Source organism: Pseudopipra pipra, chromosome 3 (genome assembly GCF_036250125.1).
Source record: "Pseudopipra pipra isolate bDixPip1 chromosome 3, bDixPip1.hap1, whole genome shotgun sequence".
In the NCBI taxonomy this organism is placed as follows: Eukaryota; Metazoa; Chordata; class Aves; order Passeriformes; family Pipridae; genus Pseudopipra; species Pseudopipra pipra.
In genome coordinates this window covers 97,754,511-97,774,889 of record NC_087551.1, presented here as the reverse complement: position 1 = coordinate 97,774,889, position 20,379 = coordinate 97,754,511, and the positions used below count along the sequence as shown (strand labels likewise).

The 20,379-nt window shown below is 37.7% G+C and overlaps 1 protein-coding gene across 21 annotated transcripts in view; it reads left to right on the top strand.

Moving 5' to 3' along the window:
- MYT1L (myelin transcription factor 1 like) overlaps positions 1 to 20,379 on the top strand; it is a 305,799-nt gene that overhangs the window by 261,459 nt on the left and 23,961 nt on the right. For 20 of the 21 annotated variants that reach the window (XM_064650442.1, XM_064650448.1, XM_064650457.1 and 17 more), the window contains 3 exons: positions 13,455 to 13,517; positions 18,233 to 18,316; positions 19,650 to 19,871. In XM_064650442.1, coding sequence (XP_064506512.1) covers positions 13,455 to 13,517; positions 18,233 to 18,316; positions 19,650 to 19,871 — 369 coding nt within the window. Of the gene's footprint in view, positions 1 to 13,454; positions 13,518 to 18,232; positions 18,317 to 19,649; positions 19,872 to 20,379 lie in introns of those variants that run through there. The other variant, XM_064650458.1, reaches the window with a different exon arrangement.

Here is a 20,379-nt window from a genome sequence, read left to right as displayed (position 1 = left end):
TTCCTGAGCAGCATGTTTTTAATGGAGTGAGAGGCCAAATTCCATGCAGAGTTTTCACTTCTTACATTTGAAAAAAAGTTTCAGGTTGATACTGTTGTAGACAGAGTCCTATCATAATTTGTTTTAGAAGTTTAATTAGTCAAGTATTGGTAAGAAAGTACTTTAACTTCTGTTCGAATTCTATTTGATCCAATAAACATCTGTAAATTAAAAATTATTAATATTGAATGCATATGAGAGGTAATTTTCTACCAGTTTATATGCAAAATTTGTATCCAGGATACTATGTTTAATAATAGTTTACCTGACTTTAATTCCGTTTTTACAAATTTTGACATTAACTCTACCAAACCCAGAGTAAATGCTATAAATGCTGCTGATTCACAAAGGGTAATAAGTAAACACGTCAGGACCACATATCTCCAATTTCTGTATAATTTTTGTGAATGTTAACGTACCACAGACCAGGTATGTTTTATATCTTCATATAAATTCTTATATAATCAAGCACAATCTCAAAAATAATTTCTTTCCCTCTTAAAGTTTAAATGCCATTGTTTCAAGGTTGTGGCCTTGTCTTTAAGACTAAGAAAAGGAGTTTTTTTTGTCTGTTCATGGTGATGTAGATACTTCCCATTCAAAGGTAAAGTAAATGTAATGCATATTTATCCAAAGGGTACTTTTTCTTAAAATTTCCCTCACCATAAAAAGGGGAACTTGGCAGTTTCTAAAGACACTGCCAATGGATTACATTCTGTGCAAGAGATACAGTTGACAACAATAAGTTCTGGGAAGTGGCAACCTATGGGAGACATTTTTGTAAGATGCAGTTTGCTGGGTAATTCATACCACAGCGTTCAGTTGAACTTCTTTTGATTCTATATTCCTCTTGAAATTAGTAGTTTTCCTACGGCTGAAGGAGTGCTGAGTAGAATTATGCCTATCCCTACTTCATGCTAGAAGGTTAATAAGATGCTCTTCTTCCATACCATGTATAGCTGAGCATCCCAAACTCTGAGCTAATCAGAGTAATCAAAACAGAGAATTCGTGTTGCAGCAATATTCCTGCCCCATGTAATATTCTTCCAAATCCTTGTCGGGGGCTTTTAATTTGAAGGAATGTTTGTAAGGATAGTGATTTTTTTAAAAAAATATTTTGCCAGTGTTTGAATTGAAGATGTAAACATTCACTCTGAAAATAGAAAGTTATGGTTCTTCTTCACCAGCCTAGAAAAAGAAAAATATTAATCAAAGTTTAGACAAGTTCTGTATCAACACTAACCAAGTCAATTAGACATCAGAGTAAGGAGCAGTAAATAGATGCTCAGGGTTATTTGACTAGAAGCACACTAAAACAGGAAGTGGTTTTGGAAAAGAAGTGTATTGCTTTAAAAAATCAGACAGAAACCTTCTTCTTGTAAAAATCACGTAAGGCAAAGTTAGCCTCTCACTCCAAGCTGCTTTTCTAATTCTGCAGTGCATGGGAGCTAGGAGCCCTAAGGTACAGTAGAGCTTGAGCCATTGTGCTGCACAGCTATTTATCCCTGGTTGTATCCAACCTCCCTGGCACTCTGCACAGCTGTTTAAGAAACTATTCCTGCAGCAATTAGACTCTGAACTCAAAGTAACTCTTTTGTGAGATGTTTACAGTATAAACCAAACTTGCACTGCCTTATCATATGGGAGTTGCAGAAGGGGAAATCATACAAAACTGTGGGCTTTCTCCCTTTGTTGATTTTAAAGAGAAAGTAAGGAGGGCCAAAGTAAGAAAAGACACCACAGCACATCCCATGGCAATAAAAAGCACAATTCATTCTCAAGTGCTCTACGTAATGATACCTTCGAACATTCTTATGAAGCTGGAATTATTACTTAAAGTGCTGTTCAATACAGCTGCAGATTCCAACAGAAAAAAGAATAGTTTGTCTTGGAACAGTTTTAATAGTCTTATCAGTGCTTCCTGTCCTCACTGAAGGGATGCCTTCTTTGTTCACATAATGTGCAAACTGCCTCATCCAGTCTGACAGGTTAGGGTGAAATGACACCAATTTCAGGTTATTGAATACTGTACTAAAAGCTCTGCTGCTTCTTTTACTACTACCCAGACAGCTGCAACATCCTTTCAGGGTAGACAGAAAACTCCTAAGTAGAGACAGGTGCGTGCCCAGAGTAGAAACTGGAAGTATTATCTCAGGTGCAGTCCCTCTCACTGATCAGGATGTTTGGTGTGATCAACTTCATCTACCTCACTGAGAATTTCTGAGCATTCATTAACTCTGCAAGCTAGACTTCAAAATCATCGTTTTCAATTGCTGAAAAGAATATATAAAAATACAGAGAAATACACAAATATTTTGAATATGTACAACTATACAGATAAATTGGATGATGGTTGAACTTGAACTATCCAGAAGGAACTGAAATCAAGTAGAATGGTAGTGCGTGATCTTTTTGAAACAGTCTGTAAGGAAGGGCTGCATCTGTACTGCCACTAGGAGGCCAAACAGTATGCTCTCTGATACTGCTTTTAAGATATATTACAGAATTATAAAATTATATAGTCAGGGATATCTAAATGTTATCTAGTCTAGCCTCCTGCTCAAAACAAGTCCAGTTGGAACAGGTTGCTCAGGACTTTGTCCAGTCAAATTGTTAGTCTTGTGAAGATTAGAGTTCCCACAACTATTCCAGCTTTTGACCAGACTGACGGTAATTTTATTTTTCCTTTATAAAAAATTGGCTTTTCCGTGCTGACCTTTATCCCCTTACTGCCTCTCCTTCAGCTGCTCAGCTCTGAGAAAACTTTTACTGTGCCTTCACCACACCATCCTGTTAGGTATTTGTAGACATCAGTGAGAGTTCCTTACACTTTTCTTCATAAGAATGAGCAAGCTAGCTTTCTCAGCCTTGGCTGTTGAGGGCTTCAGGCCCATAAACATCAGGCAACATCTTGCAGCAATGCAAACTTGCAGCTTAGTGTTGGTGCTGGGAAGAGTACAAAAAATATTGCACCCTCCTAGGCGTTACTTCATTATATCTGATTTGTTTGCCTAGTGTCTACTACTGGACTCTACCTCAAGGCAGTAGGATGGAGTACTTGTAGGGGTGGGCATAGCTGTGGTAATGCCCAACCTGCCCTCCTTGCAAATAGGTTTATACTCTCACTAAAGGTTTTTCCCTTCACTATGAATTAAGTCATGCTTAACATTGCATACCTGAAGTAAATCAAGGCTCAACAGTGAGGTTATACTAAAAAGTCAGTGTAGGTGGAGCATGAGTCTTAAGTCAATCACATGAAAAATTAGAGCAAGTCTTGAGAAGGTTTCAGAAATTAGTATAAAGTCCCACAGAAAATTGGTAACAAAATGTGATTTCCCTTAGCTGCACTGTTCATTAGCCTTCTTACTAGACTAGACTGCTTCCGACAGTCTGATATAATTCACACTCAGTATTTTCACGTTTCCTCACTTAGGCTTTGGGCCTTGAGGGAAAAAGCTGCTTGTTTTCCTGAAATGAAAACTGGAGTATTTTACTCTTTTGCTGTAGATTCTTCACCCCAAAATAGAAAGTAGTATCTGCTTTATCTGTCTGGGAAAGCGAAACCCTTGAGAGTTTGCTTCCTTTATCCAAATGTTAACCTCTCCCTGTTATTGGATGGCACGTGTTTTCCGATAGAAGAACATGCAGATGAGATGTAAAAGTCCATCCAGTATAAGGAACTTCATGCCACAACAGCCTTTCTCAAGGTTACTAATGAACACAGTGCAGTGACTGCATGTGGAGCAAAAGATATCTCTGAGCCTTAAGATGCAATTAATCACCTAAACACATTTTACACCAAACGATTACGTTTTCCTTATCTTACCTTTCTGAACGTGCACTGAAAATCATCTTTTTAATTGCTCTTTTGGAACAAGAGAGTAAGAAACAAGTTGTTAATAGTGAAGAAAATTCTGGCCCATTACATTTTCTGTCACTTGGATTATTTTAATGGGCTTGGGGGTTTTTGGTCTTTTTGCAAATCTCTTAGCCCTCATGCTGCCCATGATATATTTTCCAGATAACTCACAACAGTTTACAGTCCTATTCATTTATGGCTTTGCCATATTGCTAGGCTAAGGGAACTCTCATTAGAGGCAGGACTTCTGCTTCTTTCTTAATTATATAGGCCTAGAAATATTTTGTACACTTGGTCTTTCATTCCAATATTAGATAACAGTATTTTGAAGAAGGACATATAAATTGGATTTTCTTCATGTTCTTCATTCCATCCTTCCCACTCTGCCTTTTCTTTCCCCCATGCATTTGATCCAACTGTCTCCTTTCCTGTGATCCTCTAAAATCCCTCTCTTAAGTGTTTGTGCATGCACAGGTTGAACAGTTCTGTTCAAACAAGAAGCAGATAAACTAATAGCTAAGGAACGGCTCATGCTGGCTTATGCTGATCTCTTACCAACAACTTTAATGAGTGGTTAAGGCCACAGACTACATGGAAGTTGTTATGCTTTTGTTCCTCTGCTTTTAGCAATCCTAATCTGATAGTTTTTCTCAGCATTTCTTGACCTTTTTTAATATTGCAGACTCGTAGATGTTAAAGTCATTCCAAACCTCTAGGAAACTTTCAGGAAGTGATAGATTCAAGGTCATACAGCTGTGCCCACCAGACCCTTTTTGCTTCACCTAGGAAAAGATATACAAAGTACGAAAGAGCAGAGCGTGGGAGAAGCAGCAGCAGAGAGATGACAATTCAAGAATTATGCTATTGATAGTTTTATGGTGTTCAAGGTAGCCAGCGGACCACTGGCCATAGGGGAAAAGTCACCTAGTTCAAAGTGTGCATTTTCAAAGTACTTAGTATTCAGCCTAATTTTAATTCAAGTTTTAGCTAAAACTTCCATTTACATGATAAACAGAAAAGTTGTACAAGCTTTCGAAGACACTTTTTAAGGTGCTATACCTGTGTTGCTGTCTTCAAGTGCTTCTCTTGGACCCATTGTCACATGCAGGGATCTAGAGAAGTCATGTTACTGGTTGTTCGGCAAAGCTGGACCAATCTTGCTGTGCAGTGACTGAGTAGCAGATATTCTCGAGAGGCTTAGTGGTTCCCATATTAATAGACCAAGCAGGAATAGGACATTCTTCTTCAGAAACAAATGTGTCTACACAAATTAACTGAAAGAAGCCCATGTGGGTTTTTCGTTTGTTTTTTGGGTTTTTTTTTCAACACGGGCTTACAGCAATGCTATTAGGAGACAGAATTTGCATGGCTTTGTTCCTAGTTTAGGGCATGTTCTCTTAAGGCTATCTTCTTCTGCATTTTTCTCTGTACCTCAATCATTTTATATTACTCCTTCACATAGAAACTAAGCTTTTTTTCCAAAGGCTGAGCTGTTTGGAAATGAATATTTGAATTTGCATATGTTGGAACTGATTCATCCCTGGTGCCAGGAAGTGCTCTCTGCTGCAGGGAGGGGATCTGCAGCTGGCCAGTGCTGCCTCCAAGGCAGGCGATGTTGGCAGGAGAGGAAGTGTGGGCAAGGTGCCCAGGGAGAGAACTGATTCACAGCTTCCCCCTGGCAGCTTCTGAGCATGGAGCACCCCCTGGGTTGTGCAGAGAAGCTATTTCACATTAGGCACATGCCCTGCCTTTGGCAACTGGCATGTTAGGCAGTATGTGCTGGTGCTAGGTGTGAGAACAGCGGGCAGCACGTCATGGCACTTGCTGCTGGGAAGTCCTGACTGCTAACAGAACAGGCAGCATGCAGAGGTGGTAATGGAAGGCACAGGGATGTTTTTTCTCAAGCAGTATAATTAATTTAAACTCATCATATGTATCTGTGCATTCGAGCGCACAGCAATATTTAAATGCCAGCATGATGCATTTTAGACTGCTTATAGGAAAATGGATTTCAATGTTATTAAAAAACATATCATGTTCTTTCTCACCCACACACAGTTCAAAAAATGCAGGAATGCAATACAGATAATAGCAGCAGCTAAGGACAGAAAAATTGTACATGCAGAAAATCAGGGAATTAATTTTTACCTGAGGAGAAGAGTATGCAATCAGCCATTCCCAGTTCAGAACCATTCTATTGCTGGAGATTTCTAGAGGCAAGGAGAGAGAGGGACAGAGCAATCTCTCTGCAGAGATAGAAGAGACTGAAGTTACTTCATGAAGCCTCTGAGCCAAAATTATTTTAGTCTCATGCCTGGACTAGCTCCACAGGCCTGGCATCATTCCCTCATGGTAGAAAGACTGTATAGTGAAAGTGGCAACAAGTCTTTCCATTCTACACTTCTTTCCAATCTCCAATCTGCCCTTCTCCCAGTATCTTCTGAAGGGGCTCAGTAATGCCCCACTAGGAGGGATCCTTGTCTGGATCCCCTGATCTCCTGTCCATTCCTACTGGTACTGCATTGTATCCAATGCCAAAAAGCAACTAAGACAGAAAAAGATTTTTCTAAATCCACTAATTTACTCTTCCACCATGTTTTTTTGTTTTTTGCTGGCTTTTGTTATTTCCTGAAACCCTCTTCCTTTATATCTGCTGTGAGTTTGGGTTTTAAATTTTCCTTTCACCTTCAGTGAAGCCTGTCTTGTCAGTAGCATTCTGCTAAGTAAGAAATGTTAACAGTATTTACATATGAAAAAGTAACATTTAGCACTTTTGCTAAAACAAAATTTATGTGATTAAATATTCCTTCTAGGCAGAATGAATACAGGGAAATAATTAACATATGGATCTAAATTTAACTTCTTTTTTTATTTTTGGCTTACAAAGCATCTTTATGAAACTTTGATATTTATAAGGGTCTGACTTCTCATGCTTTTGTAGGTGTATTTGTGAGGATTAGAATGTACGTTTAGCCTTGAACATGAAACCATAGACATAAGATCCACTGAAATATTCATTATCTGCCTGCCTGTCCCACAGAGTTTATGTTGCCTCTTGAACCAATTCAAATGAGCTCAGATGAGCTCTGAATGCAATTTTCAGAAGTGCCCAGTTCTTATTAGCCTGGTTCTGCTCCTTTTGAAGCCAGTGGTAAAGCTTACAAGGACCTTAATGAAAATAAAGAGTGCAAGATATTTAAAATGATTCATTGAGTCTTCGCAGCCAATAAATTCTGTGTTGAGATTTCACAACACACAGCACTTTCTCCCCTGTTACAAGGGCACAATGTGTAATCCAATCATCTCAGCAATGTGAGAGGACCACAAGCAATGCAGACTGTGGGAATGATAAAATCAGCTGGGAGAAAAGAGCAGGAGGACAACAAGAGTGATGAAAGAAAAGATAATGGAAAAAAAACAATAAAGAGGAGGAAAGAAGAAAGAACTGTCAACTTCAAGGTTATTAGAGATCATGAAAGGAAGAAGGGATAAGGGAGGAACAGAGATTGAAGACATCAGCCAAATGGGACAGAGAAAAAAAAGAAGCAAAAGGGAGAGAGAGAAAATTTTGAAATGGCAAGAGGAGACAATGAGGAAGAAAAGGGATTTGCAAAAGGAAGGAGTAGAGTGTGGAAAAGAAACACTAAAGAGGAATATGGATGGAAAGCAAACCATGGGGCAAAAACAAATGGAGGGTCTTCCTTCACTGCAGCAAAATAGGGTGAAAAAGGCAGTAGGAAAGAAAATGGAAGGAGTAAAATGAAGAGTGAAGTATGTTGATGTGGAGCTTCACTGAAGGAAATTAGGGGAAAATAAATTCATCTTAATGAAACAATCTTTCATTGCAAATTTGTGGATAGGTTGTGTAGGTAGGAGGTTTTTGTCTAGGTATCAAAAGAAAGTATCATCACAGGAATTCAGAAATCAAATGCTATGGTAAAAAATAGACAATAAAAGACAACAGGATCAAAGTGAAAAATCATCTGTTTTCCTTCTGGAATTAGAACAGACAATGGCTTTTCTGTGTTTTCAAGAGGAAACGAATCAGCAGCGCTCCCACTTCACATACTTAATTAGAGTTTGAAAATCTACCAAAATACCTGGGACTGAAAATAAGATTTTAGAGATTTACACATTCAGATTGTTTTCAAAGAACTGACTAAAAAGTGATGGCTGGGAGGCATTGCTCTGACTACTCAGAAAGAAAAGACAAAATGAGTTGCTGATTTCTGTCCAGTTCCTGCTAAATAGGTGTTTTCATAACCACAACAGTGCCTCTTAGTGACGCACCTGTGGCCAAAAAGCTCTACTGAGGACCACACAGCTCTGTTCATGATCTTGTTTCTCGCCCCGGAGTGTTCCCTGCAGGTTTGCAGTGGTTGGCGTGGGAAAGAATGGAGGAACACTTGTTTTCTCTTTTGGCCTATTAACTAATTAAAAAGAGGACTTGTTTGTGAAGAACTTCGAGCCTGTTGTTTTTGACAAGCCCTCAAATTCATAGAGAGAGAGACAAACAATAAACTTACTATACCTTACAAAAAATTCCAGTTTTTAATTTGACAAAGCTTCTTCTCATTCCTTCCCATTCTTGCCCTCTCCCCTTTTTTCCTCCTTTCTCACATATTCAATTCAGGGAACTGCAAACACAATATCTTTACAGTTTTCTTTTGTAACCTTTTGTTTCAGAACTACCTCACTAGGAAAAAAACCCAAAAAACCCACAATATTTGTTTTATGAATTTACGTGTAGTAACAGAATACATATGGCTTTATAGCTGCAAACAGAGCAGTGAATAGGAATCTGTACTCCTAGGCTGTTTCCTTCTTCTGTGTAAAGTCATTTAGCCTCTTTATGCCCAAATTTTCCTCTGCCAAATTCTTTCCTTTTAAAAAGAGTTTTGTGAGATTTTATCTCTTAATGTTTGTAAAATACACTCAGATCTTCAGATGAAAGATAGAAATGCAAGTATTATTGTGTCAGTCTTCCAGCATCCCAACCTATGAATTCCATTCCTGGTGATTCAGTCAAATAAAACAGAATCTCAAATAGATGGAAATCACCAGACAATAAAAAATTCTATGTTCTGCTATGAAGAAGTCCCACAGGAAACAATTATATTTCTCTAGCCTTTCTGATCCTTCAACAGAAAATCACACCTCTACTACAGAGATGGACAGCATGGTCAAAATAAAACTATGGGAAAGATAATTTTCTATTAAATCCCAGTTCTTTTGCATGTGGAATATTCTGAAGAACCATTCTGAATTTTTCCACAGTGTCCTGTTTTATTCCTCTTTTCAATTCAATATGATTTTTCTATTGGGTTGCTAGCGTAGACTATATTATTGATATCTGTGTTAACTTACTTCTCAAGGAAAGATTGGAAGCACAATGTAGTAGGTACTAAGTGTTGTAAACTAAACAGTAAAGGTAACATCAGTCTTTAGTGCTGATACACCATCTTACTTATGACAGGTCATGAGAGGTATTTTGAAAGAACTCATTAAAATTGGCCAGTGTGAGAGAAATTAATGGTTTTGTTCTTTTCTGTGGGAGCAGATATCCTCAGCACAAAAATAAAATGTCGAAGCACTTTCTATATCTTCGTTTTACTGGTATGTAAATTAGAGGTAATTTATGTTTTAAAATAATTTCAAAAGTAAGTCAACCAAAGTCATACACAATAATGACAAAGCTACCGCAGTTCTGTCTTACCACCTTTGTGTAAAATCCTGTTTGCTCTTATGCTAGTTGAGCTATAAATCTAAATATGTAATCTACATGTAAGTTTATCTCACTCCTGTAGACCTAGATAAAAGCCTAGGAGTATAGGTTTAAATATGGGTCATATTTGTAGTGCACTACACTGATGAGAGCTGGGGGGTTTTTTGAGCTGAAGTTTCAACAAGGCTTTTAACCACTGGAAAAACCCTCCCAGAGCCCATTTGGGCATTGCATTAATTTCCTCCCTAGTCTCAAGAACCTCCCTGAGTTCTTCAAGCTGCCAGAAGTCTGTTTTAATTGCTGCACACCTTCAGTCCTTTCCATGCAGAAGGATCAGTAGCAGGGCTTAAGTGTATTTTTCTCAGTTTGAATTTCACCTTTTTTTCATTCCGGCTGTTGAACCTAAGCTCGATACTGAATCCAGCTGCCACAGCTGTTGCTGTTCTGCTGCCTGCTCTACTTTCTGCTTATGTCCCCAGAAATACTTCTCTGGGATGGTCTGTGAAATGAATGGGACATCAAGGCAGTGCTAGCTGCATTCCCCTTCACTGACAATGTCTTTCATTTAGTGGATGCCCTGAACTTGTTTTCAAGTGCTAGTGTTTTATGTCCTGAACTTCACTCTTCACAGGGTCAGTTTCTTTTGTAACCTCCCTTGTTACAGTACTAAATATTTCCTTTGCTGCAATAAGCTTTTATGTAGAGTCTACGAATTAAGCTTCTGATCCTGCCAAATTACATTCACTTTGACTAAGTGATGAAAACTGTATATCTCTTTTTCCACATACTCTGATGCTCATTTTCAAAGGGTTTCACATCACCTGCCTCTTACAAGCACGCATACATACATATTTCTGGCACTGTTGCAGGTAGATATGATTAAGTCAAATAGGTATAGGTAGTAGTTGATAGTAAAGTAGTAAGGTATGTACAAGTCCTACATATAGTCAGACATTCTGAAAGTACAGACTCCCAATTCCAATAGCACAAGGGCTTGTGATTGTCTCCTTATCTATTCTGCTTAGGATAGCAAATAAATATTGTAATAACCCATAGTTGAAACAGATTGCTGCATATCTGCATCCTATGTTTCACAGTGTTAGAAGCACTTCCCATAGAATGGAAACAGCAAGAAATATAAATGTAACAGGGTTTTAAAATGTTCTTACCAACTGCATTAAACTGTCATTTTATCTGTTACATTTAGGTAAAGATAAGCTTATGAGATTTGAAAACAAATATTATAGCGTCAAAATCAAAATCTGAAAGGTCTTTCTGAAATCCTTGCCTACATAAAGATCTCTTCTAGTTTAATCAAAAGTATGATTTTAAACTGATGTGAACTGTGCAGAGCCCTTTGTGAAGATACCCAGTTCAACTTACAGCTGGATGATTTCTTCTTGACTTCAGTTGCTTAACTTTTAAATGACATATAAATAAGCTCGTTTTTAATTTGTGTAAGACTGTCCAAATGCTTGTAATGCTTGTAAATGTAATGGTCTTATTTTAAGACTTGTTGACGGGATATACTGTGCATCTTATAAATCCTGTTTGTTAAAACACTATTAATTATGCTGCCTGTAACAGAAATCTTGGAAAAGATGAGAAAAAATATTGTTCAGTTTTGCTAATAGCTTATTCTCAAAAGGGTTGAAAAGTCTGGAGAGGAAAATGATGGCTTCAAATTATGGGTTCATAAAAAAGGACTCCTTGTAGTACTCCAGACAGACTGCAGAGGAACCTGATTCTCCTTTATTCATTTAAATGCCATGGACATTTAAAGCCAAAGTTTAGTCGATTCCTTTAATTAATTTTTATTCCTATATCTTTTGATTCAACATCTTAGAAGCTTTAGTCAGACTCTTCAGAGATGCAGCTAGTCTTGATGGAACTAGGAAATAGGCAGACCACTGAAGCTACCTAGCATCAAAAAAACAAATGAAGCAAGAGATTGTCTCTCCGTAGATCTCAATACACTTGCCTAAAAATGAAAAAAAAATAATGAGAACATCTACATATTTAGAGATTGAATATTTAAACTATAAGACCCTCCATATAAGATGCCCTGACCACATATTTTTTAAGTTAAAGGAATAGCCAAAGTTTATGCTAGCCATGTGCAACCACAGCAATGAATAAAGTGTAAAAGCCATATGGACTGAGCTATGACTCCTTTATCAAGGGTCATATTTTTACCTAATTTGTATCAGAAGAATCTATGCAGAAATTATTGGGCTTATCTTTCTATAAGCAGAGAGATTGATGTGTGATGTCAACCTGTATGTTGGTCTTTAAGATATTAAGCGCCACAGTAACAGACCTTCTATTCAAGATCATGGTAATATATTTGGTGGTGTGCAAAGACAGAAAACAAGAGAGAAGGAGAATTGCCATTAAGAATGATGTTTAAACTTGTCCAAAGTACACAGCCTGATATACAGAAGGGAAACTTCAGTGATGTAGTGAACCCCAGGAGTTTTACCAGCTCACATCCTGGAATTGCTACCATATTTTAGTGTTTTCTATAGAATAACTGAACTGATCCAGATGAAGATCATATGAGAACTCCATTTAATACATTCCAGTTTAATTTATGTCTTTTAAGGTAGCATTAATCATGTTTGCAGTTTGGCCCTGCTAAGCTCCTCGAAGTACATAATGTTTGCTAACTTAAAAAGAGCTAAAATTTGGCTTAATGGAATGTGACAACCCCACTGCACTGAATTCTGGATTGCTTAATTCCTGATTTTTAAGAAATGTTCAAATCTCTGCAGAAGCCTTTATGAAATGAAAATTTACCAGTACAGACCACCTTTGAGGAAAGCATACAAAAGCATACATGTAACTAAAGGGTGAAAGCCAAAGTCTGCATGAACTCTGGATTCAAATAATGGAAAAATTCAATGTCATGGAAATCTGATGTTTCAGAATGCAACATCTGAATTTGTGTGGAAGCTTTTCTGAATTTGAATGATTTCTTCAAATGAAGCTTTAAAAAACATGGCTAAAATTCAAAACTCAGGCTCAAGAAAAGTGACTTTTTGGAATTCTTGCAGCATTTGTCTGTTCAGTAAAATGAATATAAATTAATTCTTTCTTTGTCTTTTCTTTGATTTAGTGTAGCAGTTCAAATACCAGCTAATGATTTTACTTAGCATTATAATGTAGCTTTTTCTGTGATGATTGCAATCATCTTTGCAATGTAGGAAAAAATATCCGGTTTTTTTGATGACTCTAATGTCGTTCTACTTTAAGAAATTCCACTGAGGGCTGTACCATCAGTGACTTCTCTGTCTGTTTGGTGTTTGGGAGGGTTACCATTTCTCTGCAAGAGGCCAGCATTTGTCTATATATTTCCTTTTTCTTAGGCATTTCCTTCACTTCATGGGGAGTGAAGGGGTCTCTCCATGGTGTGGCCCCATGACACTGTGCGAGGAGTTTAGAGCAATAGCTCCAGTGGAAAACAAAATGACTTGCTGCAGTGTTAACCATTACCTAAGCATACACCATGGGGGTATTCCATTTGCTGTCAACCCTACTCATTCCTGGTGGTGTAGGGATGGGGGGCTGCTGCTGGAAATCTCCACTGATCTGCCAGTACTTGAGATATCCAGAAAGCATTTAAGTGGGCAGCTGAGGAGTAACAAACAAAACATTTTGTGAATGAAAAAGTATGTTTTCCCCTGGTGTGGAATTAAGCTCGGGTTTAGCAATGTTTAGAGATTCCCAGGGCTGGCACCTGAGGAAACAAAGACTGAGCCAATGGATATTTTATAATGGGCAGTTGTATCTTTCCTGTCAGTAACTGTATCTCTTCCATTATTATTGTAGGTGTCCCACCCCTGGGTGTGATGGCTCTGGGCATATTACTGGAAATTATGCTTCACATCGAAGGTATGTAAAGAGAAGGTTTTGTAATTTAAATCAAATAACTGAAGGGCTAGAATTCTACCTCACTTCCCTCTCTAAATACTGAGGTAGAATTGAGTGCTGCATGTAGACAGGCATTGGTATAACTCATTCTATTTATCACCAATGGATAGCATTTCTCAGCTTCAGCATGGCTCACTACTCAAATAGGTAGGAAGATTTTTGCTAGTATCTAGCAAAATCTTCATACAAAATAAATTCAGTTTTTCTACCATCTCTGTTAGCCCAAGGAAGCAATTCAACATTCATAAGTTTCTGTTGCTTTACATTCTGAATGACTTAACTCTTCTCTTCGCAGTCTGGACTCAAATCCTAGTCCTGCATCTTTTTCCCCCAAATTGTATTTCTTGATTGTTCCTGTCAGTCTCTTCTAGACTCCCTCCATATTCCTTGAAATGCAAAATTGGACCCTGTTCTTTATCTCCTCTCCCAACTGAAGCCTTACCAACTTTAATCATAGGGGAAAAGTATCTCTTTCATCTAATACGTACCAACCTTGTTAGTACATTTCAGAATAAAGCTTGGCTTGTCCTTAAATTGCAACACATTGTCAAGACAGAAGAATGGAAAGAGAAATTTATAGATGAAAGCTGTTACCTTAACTGCCTAACTAAAACCATGATCCTTACTGAGGGCCAAAGAAAGCTTCCCATTTACTAATTAGGGTATTGATCAATTATGGTGATACCACTGTAGAGGTAATGGTACAAATGGTGTGTAATCAGCAATTCCCCTGTGGCTATTTGAGAACTATAAATCAGTAGAGAAGAGCTGTGCCGTATTTTGTAAATATCTATCTTCTGTTTAATCAAAAAATAATAGTGTATTCCACCTCTCTTTTGTTAGTAAAGGCTCTTTACTCCCATGCAGACTATTACTATTGAGTCTGGATATTTGCTTGCTTCACCAAGTCCCTGTAGTTTTACAATTGACTATAGTTAATCAGTATACAAATTCCCAGTTTAAATGTATTCCCAGTAAAAGCAACAAACAGTTCAAAGTCAAAACATAAATAACAGAGATTGGGAATGTGCCATACCTTTAAATGCTGTAAAAATGAAAGATCCCAATATCAATTTCTGTAATGCAGTGTTAAACATTGAAAGTACAAATAAGATTATAAAGGGGAAGATATAAGCATTTTAAAAGCACTTGCATGATATAGGAGATTAAATCACACTTTCAAAGGGATTTAAGGTCAAATTTAGAACTACATTTAACTACATGGGGATTTATCAGCTCACACTCTACCAGCATTATGCTTGGTACAGTTCTGCCCCAACTTTGCTGTTTCAGGAAGCTATTTATATGTTTGTATCTATTTAACCAGAAGCAGACAGGAGAGTGAAGATGCAGGTGAAAAGTGTTACTGACAAGAAACCTAAAAGCTGGCAAGATTGGCAGGGGAGAATCACTGAATGTTGACATTTTTTAAACCCCTTCCTTGAGCATTGTCTCCTGACCACTGTAGGACCAGATTCTGACCTGAGTGGTGTTATCTACTTCTGTCTGTAAATTCTTACGGTCTTGCATTTTTGCAGATGGACCAAGTTTTCATTTGATTCTGCAGCATACTTAAGTACACATAAAGATATAAAAAGTAATTCTGCAAAACTAAGGGTTCTGGAATTTGTCCAGTCCATTGGGATTTAACACATTCAACCTTTTGAAATACCACCATGTCTATATTGACCACATAACTCTTTCATTTCTCCTCCAAAAAGGCCTCTGGCAGCCCCAGGTCTTTGGCTGCCTGCGGGCACAGGAGCACTGACACTGAAGAAGTAATGTCTTCTTTGCTTAAAACCATCAATGTCCCCAGGAGACCTGTCACATTTACACAGAGCCAGCCTTACACTGTTCAGGTCATGATATCTGTCAAGGCCATTTCTGAGGTGGTGAGGCTGGCAAAATGAATGCTCTTTTAAAGGGCATGAACCAGTAGCCTAAATCTGGAGCTGTTGAGTATTAAGGACCCCACAGCATGTTCTCAGATGAGCTTTCTAATTGCCACACTGAAAATTAGCATTTAGCTCTGCTTGCATCTGAGTTAGCATTTTGTTTGCATTTGATACAAATAGTTACAACCCTCTCTGTTTCAGAAGGGAAAGAATGACAGACTTCTCTCCTAAATGGCTGCTGATATGCCTGGGTATCATCTGTTTTTAAAATGGCTGCTCAACAGCAAGCACACATGAAGACAGATTTAACTCTGCCATAACTCTGCATCCATTCAATCTATGCCAGAAGTTGTATCAGCATGTGCTGGTGTTGAATTTCCCGTGTTGTCTTTTATCTTCATATATGAGAAATTAAACTGATATAAAAATGAAGTAATATGCTTACCTTGTAATAACTTTTGGTTATTATAGGATAAAAAAAATTAAAGCAAAGGCTGATCCTAGAGATATCTTTTCTCAATGAATTCACTATCAGAGGAAAAATTAATTAATCATAACCTCAGAAGCTGTCTATTGGAAATGTCTGTTTAGAGGACTTGAAAGGTCTTAAAATTTTCTAATAAATCACAGTGCCAGAATAGAAAGATCTATTACAGAGAGATGATGCACCAAAATACCAATAAGTAGGTGATAATTAAATTGATGTAACACGTAGAAAGCTTTAAATCATTAGTCAAGGCAGAAATTCTTTGTTCAGATTTTGTTATGAAAATGTCATCATACCCATCTGTACATCTACTAAAAAAAGTATTCCTCTTTCTGAGGAATTTCTGTTAACTGTTTAGTATTCAGATGCAAATCCTGGTTGTTCTCACGCAGTGGGTACAACTAGACTCAGAGATAAACTAGGGGTATCTTTAACTGCTGTCCCTTCACTCTCTGCAGTCCAGGTTGTATGAGGGGCAGTGAATGAACCTGTTCCTGAACTGTTCCCTTGCCCCAGAGTCAGCTTTCTCTTATTCTAAATCTCTCAGACTCTCTTCCTCCTGCCTCTGTCTTCTTACAGATAATACTATTGTTTTTGAAGAAAACTATTCTTAATTGGCACAGACTTTCTGAGGTTTAATTTGTACAGAGGGAACTATGGTGCTTTGGTGTCCATTATGCAAGCTAGAATAAAGAGAAGTTTGCTTTAAACAGCAAAATGGTCGGCTACATCTAAACTAGAAGTGAAATGGGATGAGAGCACAGGTCCACGCATCAGAGCACAAATGCCTACACTATTAAATTGCTAACATGACCCCTGGTACAGTATTGACCCTGTGCCACTGAAACTCTCCCAGGCAATTCTAAGCGTGGGTCCAGATCATTCTCTACAAGCAATATGGGTGTAGCTGTCCTGCTTTACAGAGATAGAGAGCTTAGCTGTACAAAAGTGAGCTTGCTGGTCTTCTGTCAAAGCAACAGTTCTAGGTCCCTTCTGTTTACCACTATAGATGTAGCCATGCCATCTCACTAAAAGTTTCTAGGTAATACACTATGTTCAATATCTTCTGCCAGCATTCCTCCCTTTCTTTAATTGACTTATTTATGACTTTGCAGCATGTAAACTCTGTTTTTCTCTATTTTCCACTTACTAACACAGAATTCTGTTTGTGATTGCATCACCTTTTTTTCTGCTTCTTCTTCTCAGTCCTCACTGGTTTTGACAAGACAAAATAACTGAAAATTTTGTTACCATTGTTTCTATCTCTTGTTCCTGAAAACAGGACCTACTACATAACACTGAAGTACCTTTTCTCATGCTGAAACAAAATATTTAATCTTCTATTTTGTTTCTCCATGGAAATTTTTCTTTGGTGACACTTCTTTGTCTCTCATGTCAACACATTTGAAAGTGTTCTACTGATGGATTTCTTTTTTTAATGTTGATAGTTAAGATGAAAATAACATTTAAGTAGTGGACAAAGCATGACTTTATTGATAGACATATTCGTATCCTCAGATATCAGTTACTTAAAAAATCTTAAAATATCTGTTAAAGTCATTGTCAAATCTACTGAATGGTTTCTATAAGGAATTCTTCGTATGCAAAGGAAAGCTGAGCTTGTGAAGTTACAAACTACATTCTCAGTGTCTAGTTAAATGTAAGATTGGTTAGCCTAACATATAACTTTGTCTCTACCAAATATTTTTGTCTGTGTGAGTTCTGAGCACTCAAACACCTTTTCTAGAAAACACTGAAAGATCTGAGCTCTGCTATGTTTTTATTCAACCATTCTATAAGATTGTTATGTGATGTTTGAGAACTTTGATAGTGTTTCTAATGTGTTTTCAGGAGAAATCTTTAGTTCTACAAAGAGATACTCCTGCTTTTTTTCTATTCTTCCATCCCTCTCAGCCGTAGAGGACATCATGTCTCTCAGCCCTGAAACACTGGCTTCTATTTCTTTTAAAGATGCCACTGTCACTGCTGAGTTAGCTGGAGGGATTGCTAGGCAGAGAGTTTAACAGCTGCTTTCTCTGGCTCCTCGGGGACTGCCTGTGCGTGTGGTCTGCACAGTGCCAGCAGTCCTGTCCGGAGTCACAAACCCAGATGCACAGATTCCCCCTCGTGGTGGCTGCTGCAGCAGCCTGCGTATAACTCGCTTGAGCTTTGATTTTTGGAAAACTGGACAGGATTGCCTATTCTGCCAGTTTCTCAGACAGAAAGTATATTCCTGGTAAAGTGTACCCACGAATCAGAAATTGCATTTTAAAATGTTTTCTTTCACACAGTCTTTCAGGCTGTCCACGAGCAAAGAAAAGTGGAATCAGGATAGCACAAAGCAAGGAAGATAAAGAAGACCAAGAGCCAATTAGGTGAGAACAAATACTGTCAAAGGGTGTGTTTATGTTTCCTAAGGTCATGTATATCTTCAGGTTTTTATTAAGGCAAAAATGTGATTATGTGGTAGTCATCCAAGAGCAGATGACCACATAGATTTCTATGAGCAAATCTGGGATCTGTGCTGATTTATTCAGCAAAGGATACAGTATTAGCCAAGGATACAATCTTCTATAACTTAGTTTAAAATTCTTCATTTTCACATGAAATTAAAAAATTACTTAGATCTTTATCTCCTAAAAGCCCCTTAAACGTGTTTGCATACTAGAGACAAACCCTACGTGCTAAATAAAATAGTTCTGGGAATAGAGAATTGAGTGTTTAATGAGACTGCTGCAATGAATCTCACTGTTCATTCAGTTTGCAAGAGAAACAAATGCCTGCCTAGGTCTTGGTTTCTTCTTGCAAGGTGCTCTGATATCAGTGGCCATTGAACTTGGTGGACTTAGTGACTGCTTAGACCATGCAGGACTGGACCCTCAGTGGAGAGTTGCAGCAATATTTTAGTGTAGGACAAGGAGTGAAGTAACTGGCCTTGTTTAGACATGTGTTATGTCGCAACATACTGAAAAAACACCCCATAATTTTCTTTTAACGTTTCACTTGAAGATTCTAACCTGTTCCTTCTAACCCTAGTTATTTGTTTTTTAGCAGTATACAGAGAAAACATATGGGGGATTCCCAAGTAAGGAAAACCATCAAATGAACACAGAACTGCCTTCACTGATCTCTCTAGGCTGTAGCACATAGTTTGATATAATCACTCCTATTCAGAGAGTGGTTAAAGGTGCTCAACATTTCTGATGAGGTGCTCTGATCACTTCATAACTAACTCTATACACCTGACATTTTCATGACTTCAGACAAGTCTTCTTTGGGTTCCATACACATAAATAAAATGTACCAAGGATTATACTAAGTAGGATTTTATGCTTATAGGGTTTTTTTGGGCAATTTCTCTGCTGAGCAGAGTTCAGTAGCCGACATTTCAATTCCACGGTGATATTTACGGTAATGAACACCTGCAATTCAAATATATATCTCAGTCCTTTTTTTACAATTGCATAATACCAACAGCTGTGACTGCACCTACTGGCTAACCTTCTTAGAATTTATCAAAGAACATTCTCTTTTTCAAATTAGTGAAGTTCTGCCTATAATTTTAACTATTACAGGGTATCTTGACTAATTTTGAGATTACAGCGCAGGATTATTCTTTTCATGTCGGGTTTATTTGGACTTTGTTGTAGACGCTACCAGGTATATGATGGCAAGACAATAAAGTTTATCTCATCTCTTTGCTATCAGATGTCCAGTTCCTGGTTGTGATGGTCAGGGTCATATAACCGGAAAATACGCATCTCATCGCAGTGCATCAGGGTGTCCTCTAGCTGCCAAAAGGCAAAAGGATGGGTACCTAAATGGCTCACAGTTCTCTTGGAAGTCAGTGAAGACGGAAGGAATGTCATGTCCAACGCCAGGATGTGATGGCTCAGGACATGTCAGTGGTAGTTTTCTTACTCATCGTAGGTGAGTAACTGTGACTTACATTTTTCACTTATGCTTATTATGTAAATCAGATTAGCAAGATTTGAAACACAGCTTTTTGTTGTGGCATTTCTCTGTTCCTTTTAAATTTCATTATTACTTTGAAAAATAATTTGCTTACATGTATTCGTAGGTAACTGGAAATGCAGACACACCAATTTTTTTATGCAAGCCCTTGCAGATAGAGACCAGAATTTGAATTTAAAATACACAGAAAATTTTACGGGAAAAAACATGCATGACAGTACTGTAAATCTCCTATTGCTTTCTTGAATAATTCTGGACAAATTACTTTGAGACAGACTTTGTAATACATATCTGAGTCCCCCTGATTTTCAGAGATGTCAAACACATTCTTGGTTCTCAAACATCAGAGCATGGAACTGAAGAATTTAAGGAACAAGTTCCATAAAAACAAAGTACTTTTATTCATTTGGTAATGAAAATGTTTGTTTAAAAGAATAAACAAAGAATACATAATATTATTTAA